The following is a 24,866-nucleotide window of genomic DNA, read 5'->3' as shown; positions in this document are numbered from 1 at the left end:
GCGTTTAGCACCATCAATCCTACAGTCCTGATAGAAAAGCTACAGAACCTGGGGTTCTGTGTTGTTGTTCATCCTTCGTAGTCGAAGATGACCATGGCTTCAAAGTCAAATGGGAGATTGGTGGCTGTGGGTCTGGAGGTGACTGATGAGGCCAATCCGGGCCCTGAAGGCTCGCCCACATGTGGGACACAAGTGGGTGGGTGCTGTCGTGGCAGTGGATGCTGCTCGGGCCTTGCGCACAGCACGCTTTCATTGCGCCTCGATGATACGTCTGACTTCAGCTGCACGGGCTCCTGTGGTGATCTTGCTGCGCCAAGCTGGACGGTTGAGGGCAAGCGTCTCCCACGTGTTGATGTCGACACCCAGGCCTTTGAGGGACGCTTTCAGGCAGTCTTTGTAACGTTTCTTCTGCCCCCCCCCCCCCCCGACTGAGCGCTTGCCCTGACACAGTTCTCCGTACAGCAGCTGCTTAGGCAATCGGCTGTCTGGCATTCTGACCACATGTCCAGCCCACCTGGCTTGGGCTTTCAGCAGGAGGGTGTAGACGCTGCAGAGCCCAGCTCAATCCAGGATTTCCGTGTCGGGGACTTTGTCCTGCCACCTCATGTGGAGGAGTCTGCGGAGACAGCTCAGGTGAAAGTGGTTGAGCTGCTTGGCGTGTCTGCTGTAGACAGTCCAGGTCTCGCTGGCGTAAAGGAGGGTGGTAAGGACCACTGCACAGTAGACCTTCAGCTTGGTGGTAAGGCTGAGTCCTCTCCGCTCCCAGACGTTCTCACGGAGTCTCCCAAAGGTGGCGCTGGCTTTGGCAATCCTGTTGTTGACCTCAGCGACTATATTCACTGCGCGAGAGAGTATGCTGCCCAGGTAGGTGAAGTTGTCGGCTGCCTGGAGGTTCTGGCCCTTTACCGTGATGCGCGGCTCCTGGTATGGCTTTCCTGGGGCAGGCTGGTACATAACTTCGGTCTTTTTGGTGCTGATAGTGAGACCGAAGTTGTCGCAGGCTTGTGAGAAGCAGTCCATTTCACGCTGCATCTCCTGCTCTGTGCTGGCGTTGCGTGCGCAGTCATCAGCAAACAACAAGTCTCTGATGACAGTCTCTTGCACCTTTGTAACTGCCTGCAGGTGCCTAAGGTTGAACAACCTGTCGTCAGTCCTGTACCTGACGTGGATTCCTTCTTCATAGTTACGGAAGGCATCGGTCAGCATGGCAGAGAATACCATACTGAACAGAGTTGGGGCAAGAACGCAGCCTTGTTTGACGCCATTTGTCACTGGGAAGGCCTCCGATTCGTCACCGTCATCCAGAACTTTCACCATCATACCGTCGTGGAACTGCCGGACGATTGTGATGAACTTTGTGGGGCAGCCAAACTCCTCCATGATCTTCCACAAGCCTTCTCTGCTGACCATATCAAAAGGGGTTCTGTACCTCCTCTGCAACTGGATCCTCAAATTCCTAACTGGAAGACCACAATCTATGCAGATTAGAAATTAACATCTCCACCTCGCTGACAATCAACACTGACTTAGGGATGTGTGCTTAGCACACTGCTCTACTCTCTCAACGCCCATGACCGTGTGGCTATGCATAACTTAAATGTCATCTATAAATTTTCTGATGATATAAGCATTGTTGGCAGAATCTCAGATGGTGATGAGAGGCCTACAGGAGCGAGATATACCTGCTAGTTGAGGGTGTCGCAGCAACAGCCTTGCACTTGCAGACACACAACACACACATACACAGATACACACAGTGACAGTGCTCTCCAAACAGTGGACCTTACGCCCGTCCCACGGGCGCTACATAGACCAACCTATCTGGGAGCTTCTTAACCCTCCGAGACCTCCGTACCCCCTCACCTAAACCCTAAAGGCTCAGACACTACCAGGGATACCTCGGGTCTGCTTACCAACTCTTCTCCCACTCAGGCCACCATTATAGCTCGGAGCCCCCTGTCCCATGTCCGGGGCCCCGCTTCTTTTCCTTCCTGATCCTGCCGTAACTCAGACTGCCCACAGCTAGCCCTCCCCTCTACACCTGACTCAGTGGGAGAAGGGCCAAAGGTCTCTTCCTCAATCACGGGGATGTCAGCGAGACCCAGCGGTGGTATGGCCTGGGGAAAGTAGCTGAGGGTGAGACCCTCTTAGTATATGCTCCGAACTACCACGAGGGAGGGGAGTTGACCACTGAAAACACCTCAGTGAGAGAGAGGTCGCGGCAACTGGACCATGGCGCCATGGAAGATGGAGGCAGCATGAGTGCAGATTATGCGACGTGGTTTAATGTGCTGGATCTGAGGAGTGGATGTTGCCAGATCCCGAGGAGTGCGGCTGTCGAGCTGAAGACAGCAGTTATTAGTTCCCTAGGATTCTTCTGATCTGAAAAGATGCCCAAGGGCATATCCGAAGCCCCTGCATCCTTCCCGCGGGGCATGAAGAAGACCATGGGGGAAGTGAAGGTGTGTGGAGTTTTGGCATATGTGGATGACCACCTAGAGTTTGGATTCGTCGGGGGGGGACTATGAGGCGAGGCGAGTGGCTGAGCCCGGGTAACAGAAGCGAAATGTCAAATGTGGAGGAGTTTTTGCCCGGAGGAGTTTGGTGCAATGTGAGAAAAATGACCCAACGTACCAGTTGAACTTCCTGGTGTTGGAACAGACGGTGGGGGACCTGGGGATGGAAACCCAGGTCGTCAATCTGAATGAGACACACAGGAGAGAGGGGATTTGCACCGCTGAACTGAGTGCTCAGAAATGCCGGCCGGAGACTGAGTGCCGCATTTGTGGGACGACCATTGCAGACTTGGAATTCACACTCGTCGATGTGGAGAAGGAGCAACGGAATTCTGAGCCGACACTGCAGTTATGTACTGATGAATTAATCCAGCGAGAAGAAACAATGACCCACCTGCAAAGGGATCAGCAGAAACTCAAGACATCGATTCAGAAAAGAGAGGAAAAACTGAAAGTTGACCTGGAAGACGCCCTCAGGAAGAAACAACCGGAGGCTGAACATTCTTTAACTGCTGCTTTTCAGGTCAGGGTGGGAGAAGCTGGTGGGGTAACTGCGTCCCAGATTGAGATGGCCAAGAACCCTAAGTCAGAACTGCGGAGGCTGTGGCGAGAGTTGAAGGAGTCCCCGAAGAAGCTGACGTCTTGACCGCAGGAGGCTGAAGGGGTAGCCCCGGCTAAATGTTTCAGTTCGGAATTCCGTTGCTCCTTCTCCACGTTGACGTGTGTGAATTCCAAGTCTGCAAAGGTCGTCCCACAAGTGCGGCACTCAGTCTCTGGCCGACATTTCTGAGCACTCAGTTCAGCGGTGCAAATCCCCGCTCTCCCCTGTGTCTCATTCAGATTGACGACCTGGGTTTCCATCCCCAGGTCCCCCACCATCTGTTCCAACACCAGGAAGTTCAACTGGTATGTCGGGTCATTTTTCTCACATTGCACCAGACTCCTCCGGCCAAAAACTCCTCCACATTTGACATTTCGCTTCTGTTACCCGGGCTCAGCCACTCGCCTCGCCTCATAGTCCCCCCAGGCGAATCCAAGCTCTAGGTGGTCATCCACATATGCCAAAACTCCACACACCTTCACTTCCCCCATGGTCTTCCTCATGCCCCGCGGGAAGGATGCAGGGGCTCCGGATATGCCCTTGGGCATCTTTTCGGATCGGAAGAATCCTGGGAAACTAATAACTGCCGTCTTCAGCTCGACAGCCGCACTCCTCGGGATCTGGCAACATCCACTCCTCAGATCCAGCACATTAAACCACGTCGCATAATCTGCACTCATGCTGCCTCCATCTTCCATGGCGCCATGGTCCAGTTGCCGCGATCTCTCTCTCACTGAGGTGTCTTCAGTGGTCAACTCCCCTCCCTCGTGGTAGTTCGGAGCATATACTAAGAGGGTCTCACCCTCAGCTACTTTCCCCAGGCCGTACCACCGCTGGGTCTCGCTGACTTCCCCGTGATTGAGGAAGAGACCTTTGGCCCTTCTCCCACTGAGTCAGGTGTAGAGGGGAGGGCTAGCTGTGGGCAGTCTGAGTTACGGCAGGATCAGGAAGGAAAAGAAGCGGGGCCCCGGGCACGGGACAGGGGGCTCCGAGCTGTAATGGTGGTCTGAGTGAGAGAGGAGTTGGCAAGCAGACCCGAGGTATCCCTAGTAGTGTCTGAGCCCTTAGGGTTTAGGTGAGGGGGTACGGAGGTCTTGGAGGGTTAAGAAGCTCCCAGATAGGTTGGCCTATGTAGCGCCTCTGGGATGGGCATAAGGTCTACTGTTTGAGGAGCACTGTCACTGTGTGTATCTGTGTATGTGTGTGTTGTGTGTCTGCAGGACTGGTTGGCGAGTTATTTAGAAGTCACGAGGACATGACTTTATCTGGTGGGGGGACAGGGTAAGGGGGTTTCGTCTTTTATGTTACTGCGGAGGCTAATTATAATGGCTTCTTTGCTATGTTATAATCGGGAATGCTTCTATGTTATGTTAAATGCTGAGAAAGTCTCTAGCTGGACACTCGCTTGGGTTAGTACAGATAGCAGGGTGCTATTAACCAATTGGGATAGTTGTTATGCTTTTGGTGTGTCTGAAGATATTGTACGCGCGGGTTTTGGGGCAGAAGGTGGGAGAGAAAGACAGAGGATGGACCAGGTGCTGTGAGTCCGCTAACGGGGTCGGACCCCAAGGAGGGCGTTCGGCGAGAAGAGGAGACTGACTCGTGTGGAGCATCTGGTTGAACACCGTTGTTGGTCCCAGGCGGCCGGTCGAGGTGGTCCGAAGGGTCGCAGGGTGAAGAAGAAGGTCCTTGAGCTCCAACTGTTTGTGGATGAAGAGATTGAACTTTGATAAGTGTGGCGCCTTTTATTTTCCTTTTATATTTTATTCTCTATTAATTATATAGTTCCAGTAATATCTATAAACTGTAAATCATTTAATCATATCTGGTGTATTGTCTGTTATTTGGGCGGGGTGGGGTACATCACACAGCACCCACACAAACTAATTACCCAGTTTGGCGGGGCCGAGGGCTGTTTCCCTAGACGACAGCCAGCCGAGCGACCCCGAGGGTGGCCGGGGGGCTACACACTCAACTTCAGTAAGACGAAAGGGCTGATTGTGGACCTCAGAAAGAGTAAGATGCACCTGTCCTCAGACAGGAATCAGAGGTGATGAATGTGAGCAACTTCTAGTTCCTGGGTGTTAATGTCTCTGAAGACCTGAGCTGGTTCAAGCATATCAATGCAGCTATAAAGGAGGCAAGGCAGTGGCGATATTTCATTAGGAGCTTGAGGAGGTTTGGTATGTCACCTAAAACACTCAAAAATTTCTACAGATGTACCATGGAGAGAATTCTAACTGGTTGCATCACGGTCTGGTATTGGGGAGGGGGCTACTGCACAGGAGTTAAGTAAGCTGCAGAGAGTTGTAAACTCAGTCAGCTCCATCATGGGTACTAGCCTCTGTAATATCCAAGACATCTTCAAGAAGCAGTGCCTCAAAAAGGTGGTGTCGATCATTAAGGACCCCCACCACCCAGGACATGCCCTCTTCTCATTGGTACCATCAAGAAGGAGATGCAGAAGCCAGAAAGCACAAACTCAATGATTTCAGCAACAGCGTCTTCTCCCTTACCATCTGATTTTTGAACTGACATTGAACCCACGAACACTACCTCACTACTTTTTTATTTCTGTTTTTGCTCTACTTACTGAATTTATCTATTTAATATATATATTTATTTACTGTAATTCTCAGTTTTTTAATATATTACCATGTATTACATTGTACTGCTGTTGCACAGTTAAGAAATTTCAAAAGGTAGGCTGGTGATATTAAAACTGATTCTGATTCTGAACTCAGATAAATTTGAACGTGGACTTTCCTTGGACTAAGTCAGCCAGAAATTCACATTCATGTGGAACAATTTATGTCTTTTGCAGAATTAGAGAAAAATAAGATGCATATTTCATATTCTGCATTAAGGAATAACAATTAAAAGAAAGGAGAATATTATTTTTTCATTTGTTAATTGTCATTTTTACTTATATTTTCTTTAACAATGTTTCATTTTTGAAAACAGTTAAAATTGTAGTTGCTTAGTTGTACAATATGAAATAAATGCAATGAACGACTTTGAGGACTCCTTCAGGAGCTCATCAACTAATAAGGATTCTTGAAATATGGTTTAGCCTACATTTATTGCATGGAACCATTTTGATAATGAAAATCAAACACATTATAAAGAGCTTTTGGAAACCATTAATGGGTTCAAAAACCATTCAAAAAGCATGTTATTGCTCTTTAATGAAGCTGCACTGCAGTTTAGTGTCGAGCACTTGACCCACTGCCCTTGCTTAATTACCTCAACATGATTAGAAATAAATGTCATTGGAAGTAAATGTCATTGCCTAGCATTGTGAATGCTACTTAAAGCTATTGGTGCTGCTGGATATTGGAAGAATCACAGTGGGACACTATCTGGAATACTTTACCAACACTCAATGTCAACAATTAGCTCACATTATTAAACATATAAATGAAAAGCATGTCAACATGAATACAAACATCAACTAATAACAGCTGTGCATTCCTTTAATGCCTATACTGCATGACCTATTTTATTTCTCTCTTGGGATATGGGCATCACTGCCAAAGCGGGTAATTATTGTCCGTCCCTAGTTATCCTCCGTAAAGTGGCTTTCTTAAACTACTGCTATCCTGGAGGATCCACTTCCCTAATGCAGTTGGTTGGGGGAGAGGAGTTCATGAATTTAAACAAAGGAAGGGTGACATATTTTGAAGTCAGAATGGTGTGCAATGTAGACAGAACACATTCCCATGCACTTTAAGCCTGTGTCCTTTAAGGTGATAGGAATCATAGGTTTGGGATCTGGTGTTGAACTGACAAAGAAGAGTAATTGCAGTGCATTCTATAAATGGTGCACACTGCATCCATGATATGTTGGCGGGGACAGATATAAAAGTTTGGGTTTCAAATCAGGTAGGCTCTTTGTTCTGTAAAGTGTCAAACTTCTTAAGTGTTGTTGGAGATCAACTTACCTAAGCAACTGGAAATCACAATTACCTGACTTGTACATGGTTAAAAGTCTTTGGGATGTCAAGATGCAGGATACTCAGCTTCTGAACTGCACCTGCAGCCATTATATTTATATGACTGAACAACTGAGTTAGATGCTCATTAATGTAGATGACTCAGGAACACTAATGCTATTGAATATCATGCTCAGTTGATTAGACTCTCTTGTTGGAGATGGGCATTGCCTGTCACTTTGTAACACGAATATTACTACCCACACATTAGCCCATGCGTGTTTGCTCTTTAGTTCTAGCTGCAGACAAGCATGGAATGGCCTCTCTTGCTAAGGAGTTGCAAATAGAATTGAACACTGCGTAATCAACAGCAATTCCCACCTATGATAATTTCATGGAATAGGTGAAGGTATCTGTACCTATGACCCTATCTCAGAAATGCCTGCTTGGGGCTGGAGTGGTTGACTTGCATCTTCCTTTGCCTGACATAATTTTCTAGCAGCTTAGTCCCAGTGACAGCATGGGACTGGTTGAAGGATGATGACTTTCAGTAAAGAAATTGACACTGTAAGATGGCAATCAGCTACACCTTTGAAGACCCAGCATTGGACTGCATATACCCAATGGGAACTGGAGCAGTCTGTGCTAGTTGACAGATTACACCGTGTCCTGGTAAAGGGGCTGCCATTATGAGAGTGGACAGCAGACCCATGCTCCACAGTGCTGCCACTATTCCCCTCCAGATGTCCTTAACAGCTTTAGTAATTTCTCCATTTCTGCAACACCCTAGAAACTCTTTGAATGCTGGTATCTACACCTATGATGATAGATGTCTGAGCTTGAATCTTGGAAGTCACCGCAGCATAAGATGTTGTTTGAGCTTTGCATGTGCTACAATGAAATTTGCGACACTGGCTATCTGAAACTGGTGGGCTCCACATACAGGTGAAAGCAGTAGCCCACCAGTTTCATGTTCCTTCCTAGTGTGTCGCACCAGACAGTCAGCCATTCTTGTCTGGCGTGTAGTGTCAGGATTGGTCTCCGGGTCACAATATGAACGTTCCTGACTCACCCCTTGTTTTTTAGGAGGCCGAGTGGCTAACTTGACGCTCAAGCTGGCATGGATAGAAAGCATGCTCGGGGGTGGCCCAACTTGGATTTGAACTCGGGAGCCTTCGTTCTGAAGTCCGGCACTGATGCCACTGTGCCACCAACCGGCCTAGTTTCATGTTGAGAGGCACATCTGCAGCCTTTTCTAATCTGCTACATCTCATGATCTGGCATTTACCCTGTTTCCCTTCCCCTGCAGGCCATCCATGCTTGGTGACTTACTATTTGTAAATCCCTTCTCTAATGTAACCTTGATGACTGTCAGTGCCTGAGCTATTAGATAGGGATGAAAAATTGAGTGCTTTTCAACTTTACTCTTTCCTGTATAACCAGGCTGCGCCCCGACTATCTTAGAGAGGCAAAGCACACTGATAATGGTGGGAAGTGGTAATGGGCAGGGGATTGATGCTGTAGTGGCAATGTAAGAGCTGCATGTGAGATTGTGGTCGGGAGGTGGATGACATAGAGAGGAAAGCGGAAGTGGAAAACAAAGGAGAACAAGATGTGAGGATACCATCAACTTCTGTGGTTTCACCTCTACCATTGGCCACAATCTAATTTCTGGCCCCTCATGAAGTTAGGTGTGAATGCTGATTGACTGATTGCTGGAAGGTGAGTGCTCTGGTTGTGGTACTTTGAAAAGAGTCTGTGTCTATTAGTGCAACTGATGGCATCTAGAACTTCATGTTATAATTACAGAACTTAACCACACCCTCATTGAACAACTTCTCACTCGTCATCCACGTCTTGTAACATAACACCTGCCACTGATCAGAATCAGAATCAGGTTTCATATCACTGGCATAAGTCATGAAATTTATGTTTTGTAGCAGCAGTACTATGTAATACATAATAATAAAAAAACTATCAATTACAGTAAGAAGTATACTCCTTTTATAAAAAGGAAAATTAAATTCAATAAGTAGTGCAAAAACAGAAGACAAAAATACTGAGGCACTGTTCATTCAGTAATCTGATGGCAGAGGGGAAGTTGTTCCTGAAACATTGAGTATTGGTCTTCAGACTCCTGTATCTCCTCCTTGATGGTAGCATTGAGAAGAGGGTATGTCCTGGATAATGGGGGTCCTTAATGATGAATGCCGGCTTTCTGAGGTGTTGCCTTTTGAAGATGTCCTGGATGCCGAGGAGACATATGCCCACAATGGAGCTAGCAGAGTTTACACCATCTTACAGATTTTTTCAATCCTGTGCAGTGGCCCCTCCATACCAGATGGCGAAGTAACAAGTTAGAATGTTCTCCATGGTACGTCTGTAGAAATTTGCTCGAATCTATAATGACATACCAATTCCCCTCAAACTTCTAGTGAAAAACAGCTGCTGTCATGCCTTCTTTGTAGTTGCATCATTGTATTGGGCCCAGGATAGATCCTGAGAGATGTTGACACTCAGGAATTTGAAACTGCTCATGTCTCCACTGCTGATCCCTTGATGAGGACTGGTGTGTGTTTCCTCGACTTCCCCTTGCTGAAGTCCGAATCAACTCGATCGTCTTACCGACATTGACTATAAGGTTGTTGCTGCAACACTATTCAACCAGCTGATCCAGCTTGCTTCTTGAACGCCTCCTCATCTCCATCTGAAATTCTACAACACAATAGTTGTGTCATCAGTAAATTTATAGATACCATTTGAGTTGTGCCTAGCCACACAATCGTGGATGTAGAGAGTGTAGAGCAGTGAACTAAACATGCAACCTTGAGGTGTGCCATTATTGACTGTCAACGAGGAGGAGATGTTATTTATGATCCTTACTGACTATGGTCTTCCAGTGGGGAAGTCAAGGATCCAGTTGCAGAGGGAGGTACAGAGGCCAAGGTTTTGGAGCCTGTTGATTAGAACTGCGGGTGTGATTGTGTTGAACACTGAGTTGTAGTCAATAAACAGCAACCTGATGTATGTATTGTTGTCTAGATGATCCAGGGCAGAGTGGAGAGCTGGTGAGATTGCATCCACTGTAGATCTATTGTGACGATAGGCTAATTGCAGCGGGTCCTGGCCCGTGCTTAGGCAGGGGTTGTTTATTGCTATGACCAACCTCTCAATGCACTTCATCACAGCAGATGTGAGTGCCAACTAGGCGATAGTCATTGAGGCAGCTCAAACTGCTCAGAAGAGCAGGTTGGGCACTGATATGATTGTCAAACTATCACAGCTCTCTTTGTATTGTTAATTAATAGCATGTGTACAACAATGGCAAAGTCAGCAACTATTCCGCATTTCTAATTGTCCTTGAGGTGGTGAGGGAGAGCCGCTTTCTTGAACGGGTGTCGTGAGAGGTGGAAATGAGTTCCACGATTTTGACACAGTCACAATATAAGAACAGTAATATTTTTCCAAGTCAGGATGGTGTGTAATCTGGAGGTGGACTTGAAAATGATGGTGTTTCCTAAATGATATGCCTTTACCCTTCGAGATGACAGTGGTCACGTTTGAGAGGAGCTGCCACAGTATACCAGTAATGGCGTTTAATAGAATGGTCTTTATCCATTCCTCTGTAATGGATAAAGTACAAATCAAGCAAGTGGCTTTACTCAGGAAGTTTTGAGTTTCATGATTGTTGGTAGAGTAATACGCTCCCAGATAAATGCATCATGTCTTCAGTTTGTTGATGTAGAATAAATTTGGGGTGTCAAGAGTTGAATCATTCACTACAGATCACCTAGTTTATTTTTCCTCACCATTATTCTCTCAGCATCTGCTACAGAACCTGACTGTTACCTGTGCCCTCAGGACTCAGTAAGAGGTGGTGTACTGGGCCACCCTTGGTGATGTTCTACTGCCAGAGTACATTTTGCACCCTTGGTCTCCACGGTGCTTCTTCCTATTATAAGATAATCCATTCCACCTAAAAATGAATTGGAGCCAAAACATTTTAAGAAGTCTTTGCTACAAACAAGGAGTCTTTCCAACCGATGTGATTCTTTCAGCAGAAACTCTATTAATTCTGAGTAATTTGACACATATATAGACTAACATCTGCAGCAGTTACACACAGAAATATGCCTGCTATCAAGCCATTCAAAGCCAATTGCAGCAAATTATACCAGCCTACTATAGTCCTCCAGAGAGAAAGATCATTATCTCCTTTTAATTATGCTGATTAAATTATTTCAATTAGAAGACTGACCTTTTAAAGCAGTGAGCTGCAGTCAGGACCCAACAGCTGCCAATGAGAGTGGCACCGCACAGCAGTCTCCCTTCTCCATGGTATGCTCTCAGTCGGATGGCTGCCTGCCAAGGCCACCCGCCCCTGTGTAAGGCAGGAAGCCAAACATTATAAAGACATTAATCATTAGGGGCCCAGCAAACGCAACAGAAAGGCCGGCACATGGATTTTGTCACCCACACGGACAGAAAATCTAACCCTTGCAGGTGTGTCAAGAGATCTCATCTGTTGTTGCTTTGCTAGCTTACATGAGGAATTAAATGTGTGTTTCCTTTGCATTTTCATTATCCACTAAACTGAAGATCTGAATCCAAATGGAATCCGGGTGTATTATTTGACTTATTATTATTCTTCTCTCCATCTGTTTATCATTGCAGAAGCGTTTTCCATTATGCTAAATTGCAATGTATAAAAGTGCCAAAGTCCTTTTTGTAAAACATTTCTATCATTCCTTTTCATACCTTAGACTATCCCAAAGCACCTTTCAGTCACTGAATTACTGTATCACTTGTATTATTTGCATCACTGCTACCATTGGTATCACTCTGTAGCACAAGAAAACACATCTCCTTACACTTAGGTGTGTTAATTTGTACAGCAAGTTCTACAAATGACAAAGAAACCAGATAATTTCATTTTTGATAATATTGTTTGAGAGATAAATAGTCTTGGACATAGAGATAAAGCACTCTTCATCTTTCTAAAGCAGTACCTCAGCTCTTTTATGTCCTTAAGGAGCAAGTGAAACCACAATTTAGTTTCTTATCTGAAGTACTGGACCTGCAAAAATGCTACACTTTCTTAATATGATTAGTCTTGATCATGTACTCAAATATCTGGGGTGCAGCTTGAACCTTAGTTGAACTCTCGTCTAATGTCAAAACAACAAATTTAAACCCCAAACGAGAGAAGCTCTGCAGCTGCTGGAAGTCCAAGCAACACACATAAAATGCTGCAGGAACTCAGCAGGCCAGACAGCATCAATGGAAAATAGTACAATCGACGTTTCAGGCTGAGACCCTCTTGCAGGACTTCTTTTTTCTCCATTTCTGCTGAAGGATTTTGGCCTGAAATGTTGACTGTAGTTTTTCCATAGATGCTGTATGGCCTGCTGAGCTCCTCCAGCATTTTGTGTGTATTGATTTGAACAAATTTAAACATTGTGCTTGCTACTTAAATCACTGGTCACAGAGGCTCAATATGTTCCTGAGTATTGGAAGCTGTTCAGTATAGACAACATCTTTCCTGTTCTGATTAGTTTCATTAAGCTCTCAGTCTATTGATGGATCTGGAATTCATCAGCAACCATTTCTATTTAACCATTGCCAGCAGTCTAAAACCATCACTTGAGGTGGTGTTCCGGGTGATTGAAGCAACACTCAACCATGACTGACAGCAGAGCTAAGTCAGTTCACAGTTTCACTCAATGACAGCAGGTGCATACAGATCAGATGTTGTCACTGTGATCAGCAGCAAGAACCTGGCTGGCTATTCCATTCCCAACAGTTCCAGACACCTGCTTTTTTCCTGACCTTGGGTGCTGTCTGTGTGAAGATCATAATGAAGTTTACATTACATTAATGTAATGTAAATTACCCCAATGTAAATCAAGCTGAACATTTATATGATAGCTTTTCTGATCAATAATAGCCATTCATTATGCATTTAAGAACTGTTTAGCTCAACACTCAGTGTCATACTAAATCTACACCAGTATCAAATCAAATGAGACTAACCAGCCTAAGAGCCTTGCATCTGTGTTAATTCTCTCAAATACTGCGATAGACCTTTCTGTGAATCTTTAGTGTATTTGCTTTAGCGGTATACTGACAGAAGCAACAAGATGATAATTTTCACATACATTTTGACAATCTGATTCAGGAATGTTACTTTAAATATACAGGAAATCACTGATGTAAGGATTTCCTAGTGATAGTTCCTTTATGCAATAATTTATTTACTGACCTTAAAGATTTTTTCCCACCAATGATTCGTTTTTGCCGTTGGTTTAACAATCGTAAGCCACAGAGAGAATTCATGGACACTAAAAGTTTAAAAGCAATGATGCTCAGAGTTATTTATATTGAAATATATTTTTTACTGAAGCTTTAAACATTGAATGGAAAACATTCAATTTCTACATTATAATGAATGCTTGTTTACCATGTCAGAAATAGAATAATTTCTCTGTACAAGTTATTAAGCTAATTACTCAGCTAAAGGCTTTTTATCCAAATTTTGAAAGATTTCCAAGTTTCTTCCCATTTCACCTCATTCAACTGCTCATATCTTTCATTGCTTCCTTAGCACCTACAGATTGTCATAGACTTTAGATCCAACGTGTAATTGAAAACATTGCTTTAGATATACCTTCTTATTCATCTATTTCCTGGGCTGGAGAGAATATTCATTCAGGATAGAATGAGCATACCAGGCTTATGTTCCCAAGAATTTAGAAGAATGAAAGGCAATCTCACCGAAACATAAACAATTTGAAAACCGATAGATGATGATAGAATGTATCCACTGACTGGTAAAGATCACAGTCTTAGAATGAGAAGACAGCAATTTAGAAAGTAGATGTACAGAGATTTCTTCATTAGACCGTTTCAGGATGACAGTGTTTGCAAGCCCTAAGTAAAAATGCCTGTAGCACCACAAAATGCACTCCCACTGAAAGCAAATCCTCAGTGGGACCATGGAATCATCAAAAGCGATTCAAAATAAAGCCTATTTATGTAGAGCATAATCTCTTACCAATCCATGGATCACATTGCCAGTTAGGCACATTTTATCATGTATATATGTGAGTAACATCTAAGTGTTGGTGTCTTAAATTTCTGCTGGAGTTTGCTACATATCTACTGGAAATGTTAGTGCACAATTGCTAAATTCTCCCACGACAATGTTGCGTATTGTAGGATTTTTTTCTTTATTGCCTTTTCGACAGTTGAGTCATCAATTTCCCAAGAAACTTACAACAGAAAATCAGACCATTTTCAGTGACTTTGAGAAGGTGTATGCAAGATAAAATGAAACCATCATTTATCAAACAGTTCCAAAGTGTAGATGCTGCCTAGAATATCAGTCATTGGGTGCTTTGAAATATGAGCAGAGGAGAAGGTAGTTGGACATATTTTCCTCTTATAGAGCCGGATGGTAAAGGACTACAAGTGCAGAGTATATAGGGAAGAAGAATTGCATACATGTAATAGAGCCTATCTAATTTTCCTCCGCATAACTAAATTTCTTCCATTCGTTTCACACATATGATTGCTTATGCTTGACAGTCACAAACAGAAGAAAACCACCTCAACCATAGATGTAGCTGATGGCTCTGTCAGCAACTGGTTTCTGTTTTGCTAGGCTAAGATCTTTCCATACTCCTGCTAGCTATATTGTTAGAAATGAATGGGAGTCCTGACTTAACCCAATCTGACAACTGAAAAGGAGTAGATGTGAATCGGATATCTGCTTTTCCCAATTTTGCACTCTACAGGCCATAGAAATACAATGAATTCTTTTTTGAATATTACGTGTTAATATTTGGTGAGATTGATGTCACATACTTACAAACTATTTAAAAATCTGCATGATTTAAAACCTGGTTTTGTACAGAATAATCCACTAGCAATTCTCTGCTACTTGCATCACAGAAATTCAGGATACTCACAGCCTGTAAAAATACACAAATTGTATGTGCATCCTGGTAGTAATATTCACATGCCAGCAGGCTGGTAATTATAAAGCTCTTTGTCCCAATCATTACAATGAAGTACAGAGAACTCCTTCAGATTTCTCTACTGCACACCATCAATCATTTAGCACAAAAGCAAAATGCTGTGGATACTAGAAATATGAAAAAAACAGAAAGTGCTGTGGGTACTTAACAAATAAGGTACCATCTGTGTAGAGACATCAGACCAAAGGGTCACTGATTGAAACATTAACAAAACCAGCTATTTAGTGCTGTGCCAATGATTGAAAACAGTCAGGTGAATCCTTTCCACATGACCATTTTTTCTACCATTTCATTCTAAGGTCACATACTATTGTCTGGTGCTAGCGTGCTATTCCTTCAGTTCTGACAGCAGGACCAGGTTGCATTAGCCATGTGTTTCTTCAGGCTCCTCATGTTTGATTAATGGGCATTGTGTTTCTGGTCCTACAGTGTTTCTTTTACCCTGAGCACCTCGCCATCTGGTTGGAGTATTGATAAACCCAGTTCAGTGCAGCAGCTAGACTTAAGTGTCAGCTGAATCACAGTGACTGCTTTTTGACAACAGCATACATACTCAGGGAATGGGGGTGGGGTGGCGAGCATGAATGAAATAGACAGTCACCACAAATTCTGATACTCTTTTCCTATTGATAATATCTAACTAAAAACCTTTACTATTCAGGCTTCCAAACCTTATGTTACAATAATATGTGATAGAAAAATAAATCCAAATACTTAGGGAGTAACAATGCCATATTTTATTTTATTCCTCTGTTTCCCACCCAGTAGCCTATCAGATCAAAGGAATAACTTTGTAAATCTGTTTAGCGCAATCAAAAATTGTAGCAAATTCTCTGCAGATCAAATGGAACCTGTAGTGAGGGTAACGAGAGGGGAAACTTCAGGTCAAACTCAGTTTTCCAGCAAATGCATTATTTTGCTTTTTACTTACTTACAATATTTAAATATAAACAGAGAATATCAGAAATACTCATGTAGTCATAGAGTTTTCTGTGGAGGGATAAAAAGAGCTAACAAATCAAGTCAATGTCGTTCTGATGAAAATCCACAAACCTGAAAAACTAACTTGGTTTCTCTCCACTGAGTTTTTTCCAGAACTTTCTGTTTTTGTCTCAGATTTCCATCATCTCCTTTATTTTGCTTTTCTTTCTCTACTTGGCTAAACATCCTATTTTTAAAAAAAGTGACTGATATTCACCTCTGTTGCCTAGGCTTGCTGCTGATTTATCACTATAGTCACAGATCACTCCTGCATCCTCACTGTGTCGACAGTTATGTGTTCCAATATCTTGTTTGCTGCAATCTTCCAGTGACTCTTCACTCCCAGTGCATTTCACATTATCCATGTGTATTGGACCCACACCATCTCCAAAATAAGCCAGTGACCTTGCCTTGGCTGTGCCCCTTTAAAAAAAAAACATGCAATACTTAGAAGACATCAGACTTGTATTAGTTTCTTTTTATTATTAACTCATTTTTAGCCTTGCTCTTTTCCATGGAAGTATCATAGTGTTTAAATGATGTTTAACGTTCGGCATACATTGGCCATTCTTCACTGACTGACTACCTTGAAGTCCATGTGCTGACCATAAAAGAACACGTTATGCTTGGTGAAATTATGCAATGGAATTCACATTATGATTCTACAGTGTAACAGAATGCAGGATTTATGTGCTCCATTCAATCAGATGTCATCTTCATCAATTTCTACTTACTCTTTGCACACATAAAAGAAACTCTAGTTTTCAAACAATCCATCGCAATTTTCTCACTGCTGTAGTAAATTTGTACAATGCTTGTACATCTCTCCTCAAGATTAATAGTTCAAGGAAGGGTGGAAATTCTAAGGACTATGATCCCCAAGCATCATTACTTGATCAGACAGGCTAGACCAGTCATTAGATTCCTGCCCCTTATTCTTTTTTTTGTATGCTCATATCTATAAGTGAGGGCTTACAAATCTGGACAAGTAGAGTAAACACAAACCTTGCTAAATTCAGAAACACTATCCCCACAGTCTAATTGAATTCACTTGTTATTAAGTCACTGTTAGTCTGTTTGACATGGTCGCCAGCCTTGGGCTGATGTAGGGAATCCAGGATCCAATGCCAGAGAGTGGGTGGGAAGGGTGGGAAACGAGAATGGAGATCAGACAGAGCAAAGTGGGTAAAATTAATTTCTGAGTTAAGCTCCTGCCAGGACATGTCCTCTTCTTGTTATTGCCATGGGGGAAGAGCTACAGGGGCTACACTCAACAGTTCAAGAGAAACTTCTACCCCTCTGCCATCAGAATTCTGAGTGGTCCATGAACCTATGAACACTGCTTTGTTGTTCCTGTTTTGCACTATTTTATTTTGTAATTTATAGCAATTTTACATCTTTGAACTGCACAGCTGCTACAAAACAGATTTCATAACATACAAGTCACAGGTAATAAACCTGATTCTGATTCTGAACTTGGAGTGAGACATCAAAAAACTCTGTGCAAATGGAAAGACAGAGAGAGATTTGGAAAGCCTAAAGACATCCAAAAGTCAAGAGGAGATTGAAGCATCTGGGGGTTATAGATGCGGCTGAAAGACATCAAAAAGGGCCACTTAACAGGTGGATTGGGTGAGGGTTGGGGGGGAAGGTGTCAGTGGTTGGGAGGGTTAAAAATTGTTTCTTGACCACAAGATGTTTTACAGACGAGCTGGTGGACTAGCTGGATGAACTTCTGCTGATTCTGGGTTACAAGCAGTCCTCAATTCATTTGTAAAAAAGGAGCAACACATAGCCTCATCAGAACACATACATGAGACTGCTGTCTCCAGAGAACAGCTCAATCACCTACTCCCCCTACCTCCCAGTCCCATCTCCACTTATAGAGCACTGAACCTGCATTTGACTTTGAACAACGCTTGTGTAAGCAAATATATTCTGACATTGCAAGACTTCTTTAAACTCAGTACTTATGACAACACTGTTACTCTTGAATGCTGCATTACCAGCAGAACCATTGTTTTCCTAGTATCCAAGGGAAGTTAACTGCTTTGATAGATCAATGACAGTCTTAAGATGGAGGGGAACGAGAACCTTGGAAGTCCAGCCAGTCAGAGGGAAAGTGCAAACAACTACACATACCAAGTAGCCCACTTATCTTTGCTGCAGGATCCACAACACTAGATATGGGCAACCGGGCCCACAAGCCTGAAAAGGCCTTGTATTCTCATTAAGCGTAATATCTACACAGCTCTGCCATAGGAACAGCACATCATGGCTGTGGTTAACATATTGTTCAAGGTCTGCACCTCTGCACCCTTCATAATCAGCACTACTGATGCTTGTTACATCAGGAATCCCTCCACCCCCTCCCAATCCATCTACAAAGAGACCACTCCCAAACATTCCACCACCACTCCCCACATTGTCAGATCTTTATGGCTTCCTGGAATAAATAAAGACTTGCATTTCAATCAAGTGCAAAGTCTGCTAGACTCAATAAACAGATTCACCATGCCTTCATTTTGATATAGTTCTGGTCTCTTCTGTCAGTCCATTGCCTAGGTACAAAACCAAAAGAAGGAAGGTTGGATGTAGCTTTCCAAAGGTAAAGATCTTTAGGCAATCTGAACCCTGACCCCAGGCAGTATAAGCTTTTAAAAATAAGAAACAAATTCACATTAAACTGATACATTCATTTCCAGTGGGTGATATGTGAATTCACACAGCTACCAAATGAGAAGGTGAAGGAGTTCAAGCAACTTTTGAAACTAAGTAGCTTTGTACAAACTTCACTTCCAGTCTGGCACCATTACATCTAGGTTGTAGAGCCTGATACAGAGACCGGAGAAAATAATTCAACTAACAAGCACCAACATCCATCACCTTCGGGGCTAAAATATAAATCAAATGGTTTACTGAAAATTCAAAATCTGTGGATGGTGTACTGTCTATAAAAGGATCTTGCTATGACGTTTAGAGATCTTTGCTTATGGTGCAACCTAGCTTCTCTCTGTGAAATGCTGCCCGGAGCAGACCTTTTTACAGAATTGATAGTAGTCTGAGATTTATCTGAAGAGGCAAACCTGAGTTCTGCTAAAAGTTGAAATAAAAGCTGAAGAAAAGTTCAGTAAAAACTGAAATAATTGCAGCATATTTCAGTTCATTTTTGGAGCAGCTGTGATTACCCAACGGTAACCTAATTCTGCCGAAAGCCAATGGAATTTCCTGCTGTGGGCCTATTTAAAACATTGGTACCAATTTTATTCAAACAAAAGAGTAATTCCTGAGCAGGAAGTAAGAACTCCCAAGAGTACAATCGCTAATAATAGATTTCTTACAAGTCATGAAGTGGTCTGTGAGGCTAGTTATTTATGAATGGTTGACATTTATAGGTTTTGGAACTGTTTGGCAAAAAAGGAACAAGGGACCAGATTATTATAAGTATTTCAAGTAGAGTTAGATTCATTTTTGAAAGATTAGGGAATTGAAGGCGATGGTGCAGGCTGCACGATCTCTGTAATTTTCGACCCATGGTTTCTTTTAGGAGTTCAGGAACAAGCGAGGAACTTTGATTTTCATGATCATTTATTTTAAAGTTTATAAAAGATACAGAGCATTTGAAACCAAGTGAGAAGCTGAGAAGCAGAGATTCAAGTGATTCAATGACAAGAAGATTGCACCTTTAAAAATCCATTACCTTTAGACTTGAGATAACAAAAAAATTCCTTAGATAACAGAATCCAATCAAAAGATTATATAATTTAAAAAATTATGACATGCTTAATTTGCTAATACTTAGCCATTTAAAAAATGAAAAGGTTGATGTACAAACGTAATTGCTACACTGCTTCCTGCTAGTAAGTGGGGATAAATATTCAAATTCATTGGTAGGGTAGGTTTAAGGGACCAGGTGAACCACTCATAGTCTTGTGTTCTTCCTTCGATTTTGTCTATGGTTCTGCCCACCAAATTCAGTGCAATGAGACTGTCTTGGAGCTTGCTTTTTCATAAACCTGGGGTAAGATTGTATTTAATTTTCAGGTACAGTACCTAAGTTTGTGTGCAATAATGGCTTTTGTTGTGCTCTTCATTTATCTCTATTTTCTCTTCTCATTATCTTTTTGATTACTTTGATATGCAGCTAATGTGGCGGGGAGGATGGTTACTTCTGTGAATTTCCCTCCCTAGCATCATTAAAATGCTTCAGCTCATGAAAGGCCCAGCTATTGCTGCACTGTGTCTTACACCTGGTCATATCAGAATCCAATCTTTTCTGCTTGCAAGTCATATGGACCATGGTTTGAGAGCGGTGCAATTTGTTGTTCAATGACCGGCAATATCACAACATGAAATTTACATGCCTCTTATATATTCTGCACTGCACAAGGAAACAGGCAAGGTGGACAGTTTGAATGCCAGCATGATTTCAAGATGTTCAGTATGTCCTTTGTGTAGAAGCCATTACCTTTTGTGGTTTCCACTGGATCAATGCAGGGATTTCAATGTGCAATACCTGGAGAACTTCCTGTTAACTACCCAGTTCATAAAGGGAAATGATTTATCATTGACATAAAAGTGACTTTCAGCACAAAAATGTCTCAAGAACACAAAAGCACCAAAAAAAAAATGCAGAAGAAAACCAAAAAGAAAATAAAGGGGAATTACCCAACATGGTTGTGTCTGAAGACAAATTTAGCCACAAGTTATTCTTCTCTGCAATGAGTTAGGGCATTGCTTTGGTGTTGTACTGTTTGCTTTCCTTGATGCTGTTAAAGTTAAACATACTTTTGTCATTATTGTGTTTTTTTCCTCAGCTCTTTGTAAGTCATTGTTAGAATTGTTTCCACTTCATCAGTTGATCCACTGATGATATACAGTTGTAAGGATTTGGCTTTACCAATAACTTTAGCTAAGCTCCAAGTTTTCATCATATCTTGTACATATACTGCTTGACCTCTCCAGATGCAGGTAAAGATTTGGCATGATTATTGTTGAGTCGGCTCCCTGCAACCTGTGCATCTTGTGGAAAATGCATCTTGCTTTAGAGGACTGTGTTGTATTTCTGGTGTATTGCACATTGTGCCTTTGTAGATGCCAACACAGAAAATAGCTCATCTAGCTTTCAGTTTGTATTTCTGTTTGCCCAGGTGGCCTTCATATATCATCTAAAGTAATTCTCTTTGTATCTAATAGGTTTAATGATTCTTTTCATATAAATAGAGAGAAGTGATGATATACTGTGTTGCACTCTCATATCCAGCTTTAGCTTTAGATTAATGGCTATGGATTTCTTTAATGTACTTTTTAAATGTATGTGTTTGAGTCAATTTCATTTCCCTAATGTGTGCCATGCTTATTTATTTATTTATTTATTTATTTATTTATTATTTATTTCTTCATTCATTCAGCTACGTGGAACAGGCCCTTCCGGCCCTTTGACCCCTGCTGCCCAGCAATACTCGATTTAACCCTAGCCTAATCACGGGATAATTTACAATGACAAGTTAACCCACCAGCCGGTACGTTGGTGGGAGGAAACTGGAGCACCTGGAGGAAACCCAAGTAGTCACAGGGAGAAAGTTCAAACTCCTTACAGGCCGCGTTGGGAATCGAACCCATGTCGCTGGAACTGTAAAACATCGTGCTAACCACTACGCTACCATGCGCCCTGAAAATGAAACTGAAAATAATCATGGAAAATCATTCCAATTAGATCTGGGTTCTCAAGACTTTGCTTCAGATTGCCAATTACTCCATAGTATAATTATTGCTGGTGATTGCCAATTTATATTTTTTATTTACATTTTCTAAACACTTCTGATAATGTTGTTGGTATCCTAGCTCAAGGTGGGCTGAAACCACGTGTATTTATGATACAGATATTCACCACACTTGTAACCCTGCTTGTGGAAGTTAGATTTACTTTTCTCACTATTTATCTCACCAGTCTGCCATGCTAAATCTTGTGTTAGATTTCCAGTCTTGGATCGGTGGCTCAACAGCATGATTAAACTTCCAGACCCCTCACCACATGGTGACAGAGTGGGGGTAGAATATAGGTAGTTCACCAGTCAATATTGTAATGTAGTCAAAAAGTATATATTACAATCATAATGTCAGAAAAAATGTGCAGCAAAAGAAACAGTATTGTGGTCTCATTCTCTACCTGGTAGAACACCTAAACTCACAAAGAGAATTCTGACATTGAAAAATTTCTCTGTGTTTTATTAATTTAGATATTTAATGGTTGAGTCATGTTGCAACAACAACCTGACACTCAACGTCAGCAAGACCAAGTAACTGATTATGGGTTCAAGGAAGGGAGAACATGTACCTGTCCTCATTGAGCAGTCAGTGGTGAAAAGGGTGAACAGCTTTGAGTTCCAAGGCATTATCTTTCCTGGGTCCAACCACTGATGCAATTACAAAGAAGACACACAGGCAGCTCCATTTTCTTTGGCGTTTGAGGAGATCTGGTGTGTCACCAAGGATCCTTTCAAATGTTCATGGATGTGCAGAATGGTGGAAAGTGTTCTGACATAGGATCACAAAATGCTGCAGACTGTTGCAGGCTCATCCAGGCTCATCACAGACACAACATCCCCACCATCAAGGACATCTTTAAGGGGCAGTGCCTCGAGAAGATGGCATCCATCATTAAAGGGCCATAACCATCCAGACACGCCCTCTACTCATTGTTTCAATAAGAAAGGAGCCTGAAAACCCAACCTCAATGACACAGAAACCACATCTACCCCATCACCATCAGTTTCCATGAAACTGTGAATTATTATTCCTTTTTTGCACTATTTATTTACAGTGCATTGTAATTTAAAGAAAAATATTTTAGAGATACAACACAGTAACAGGTTCTCCAGGTTCAATGAGCCTGCAGCACACAAATATACCCATTAGCCTAGTAATCCGTACATCTTTGGAATGGGGAAGGAAGCCAGAGCCCCTAGAGGAAATCCAAGTGGTCACGGGGATGATGGATGCACAAACTTCTTACAGGACAGCGGAGGAATTTATAACATTACATAGACCTGCTGCCACAAAACAACAAATTTCACTTCATGTAAGACAATGTACAAAATGTGATGTTGTTTCTGATTTAAATAGCCACAAATGATGTAATTTTTTGGCTTAAACAATATGGTAATGACTAAACAAACTACTTCAGAACAATTGGTGAAAGAATGATTGATGACCAGAATACCAGGCATAATTCCACTTCTCTTCTTCAAAATGGTGCCACGTGATCTTTAACATTCAGCTTACAGAGCAGATGTTGCATCAACCAAAAGACAGCATTGTACTCCCAGAGTGTACACTTGTGGTAAACTCTGGAATGACATTTGGATGCGAAGCCTCCAGAGGAAGAATAAGGTTGAGTCACTGAACAACAGCTGGCACATATAGATGCTTATTTCCAAGGGATTTAGTTAATGTTTTGCTGAAGATATGTTGAATTATCAGGAAAATCCCCATGGAAAATCCAAGTTCTGAATTTTTTAATTTCCTCTTTCATTTTTATGCACTGAATTTTATTGTTTTGATGTTTATGCATGTTTCAAAATAAAGAAGAATTTAAGAAACACTAGTTTGCACATTACTTTGGTTTCATTTTCTATCTGTTCGAACATTCAAATCACAACGGGAGTTCTGGAAGAAAATTCAATGCCTCTTAAAAATTTCTCTGGCTATCATGGGCAATGATGATGTAATTTTTTTGCTTAAACAACTAGCTGGGAAAATGTTTTAGGTTAGTTTGAATGGCTCCCTTGACATTTATAGCAACTGTCTCTGATCTTGCTGTTACTTACTTGTATCCCAGCTGACGGCAGACCACAGCGGCGTCCTTGTCAGTCCATCCATCATCACAAATGGTTCCCCACTGGCCATTGATAAAAATTTCAACACGTCCTTCTTTCTTATTCTCACCATCCATCAGTCTGATAGGAGGACCTGTAAGACAGCAAGTGCATAAGTGAGCCAAGATTTAAAAACAGCATGAGCCTGAAACTCTGACTGAATCTTAAACATGTTTCTGGTTGAATTGCCAAGTGAGGATCACAGAAGAGTTTGGTGAAATAATGGCCATCTTCCACAGCCACTGTGGGGGCCTGGATAATGATATGAAGATGGGGAGAGTGCAGGGCAGCATATCTTCCATGATTAGCAACTTTCAATTACAAATCTCACTATCTGATGGATGATGTTCAAGACTCCTTTAAGGACTCAGAATTTTTACAGAAAGCAGAATTAATTCAAGCCGAGACAAATTAGTTAAACCAGAGTTCTATGTGAGAAATCTTCAAGATGTTCACTGTCATAGATTCAGCCACACCAACCCGTTATCTGCTCAGGCCTCCGTCAGAAGGGCATGGGCACAAGCTACCAAAAAAAAGTCGTACTTTGGGGCAGAGTCTGGATCTGTTCCTTTCTGCTTCACTCCCACCAACTCTGGAAAATGTCCCACCTGATTATTTTTGCAATTATGCTCACCACTCAGAGTCTTGTGCACAGGCAAAAGTATTATCCAACATTTCCAGTGCAAATTAACATTCACAAAAAATGTATCATAGGAAATTAGTCAAAAAGTCCTGAGGCAAAGTTGTAAGTTGACCTTACCTCAATAAAGAGAATTTAACCAAATGTCATCCTCGAATATTTTACATATCTCCATGACAGCACTGGAAAACCTTAGTTTGTGGATAAACTGTTTACTAAAGACATTTCCTTAGGGGGTGATGTCTCTGAAGATCACTTGGAATATTGTGTAACTCAT

At 42.3% G+C, this 24,866-nt stretch overlaps 1 protein-coding gene across 1 annotated transcript in view; it reads right to left on the bottom strand.

Annotated features, from left to right (window-relative positions):
• prss12 (serine protease 12) overlaps positions 1-24,866 on the bottom strand; it is a 165,725-nt gene that overhangs the window by 30,011 nt on the left and 110,848 nt on the right. Inside the window, exons 8-11 of the mRNA XM_063043572.1 lie at positions 23,902-24,043; positions 16,290-16,495; positions 13,315-13,393; positions 11,311-11,433 (exon numbers count right to left, since the gene is read on the bottom strand). Coding sequence (XP_062899642.1) covers positions 11,311-11,433; positions 13,315-13,393; positions 16,290-16,495; positions 23,902-24,043 — 550 coding nt within the window. The remainder of the gene's footprint in view (positions 1-11,310; positions 11,434-13,314; positions 13,394-16,289; positions 16,496-23,901; positions 24,044-24,866) is intronic.

This window comes from Mobula hypostoma, chromosome 3 (genome assembly GCF_963921235.1).
Source record: "Mobula hypostoma chromosome 3, sMobHyp1.1, whole genome shotgun sequence".
NCBI classification, from domain to species: domain Eukaryota; kingdom Metazoa; phylum Chordata; class Chondrichthyes; order Myliobatiformes; family Myliobatidae; genus Mobula; species Mobula hypostoma.
The sequence above is the reverse complement of the archived record's forward strand: the minus strand, read 5'-3'. Positions and strand labels throughout refer to the sequence as shown.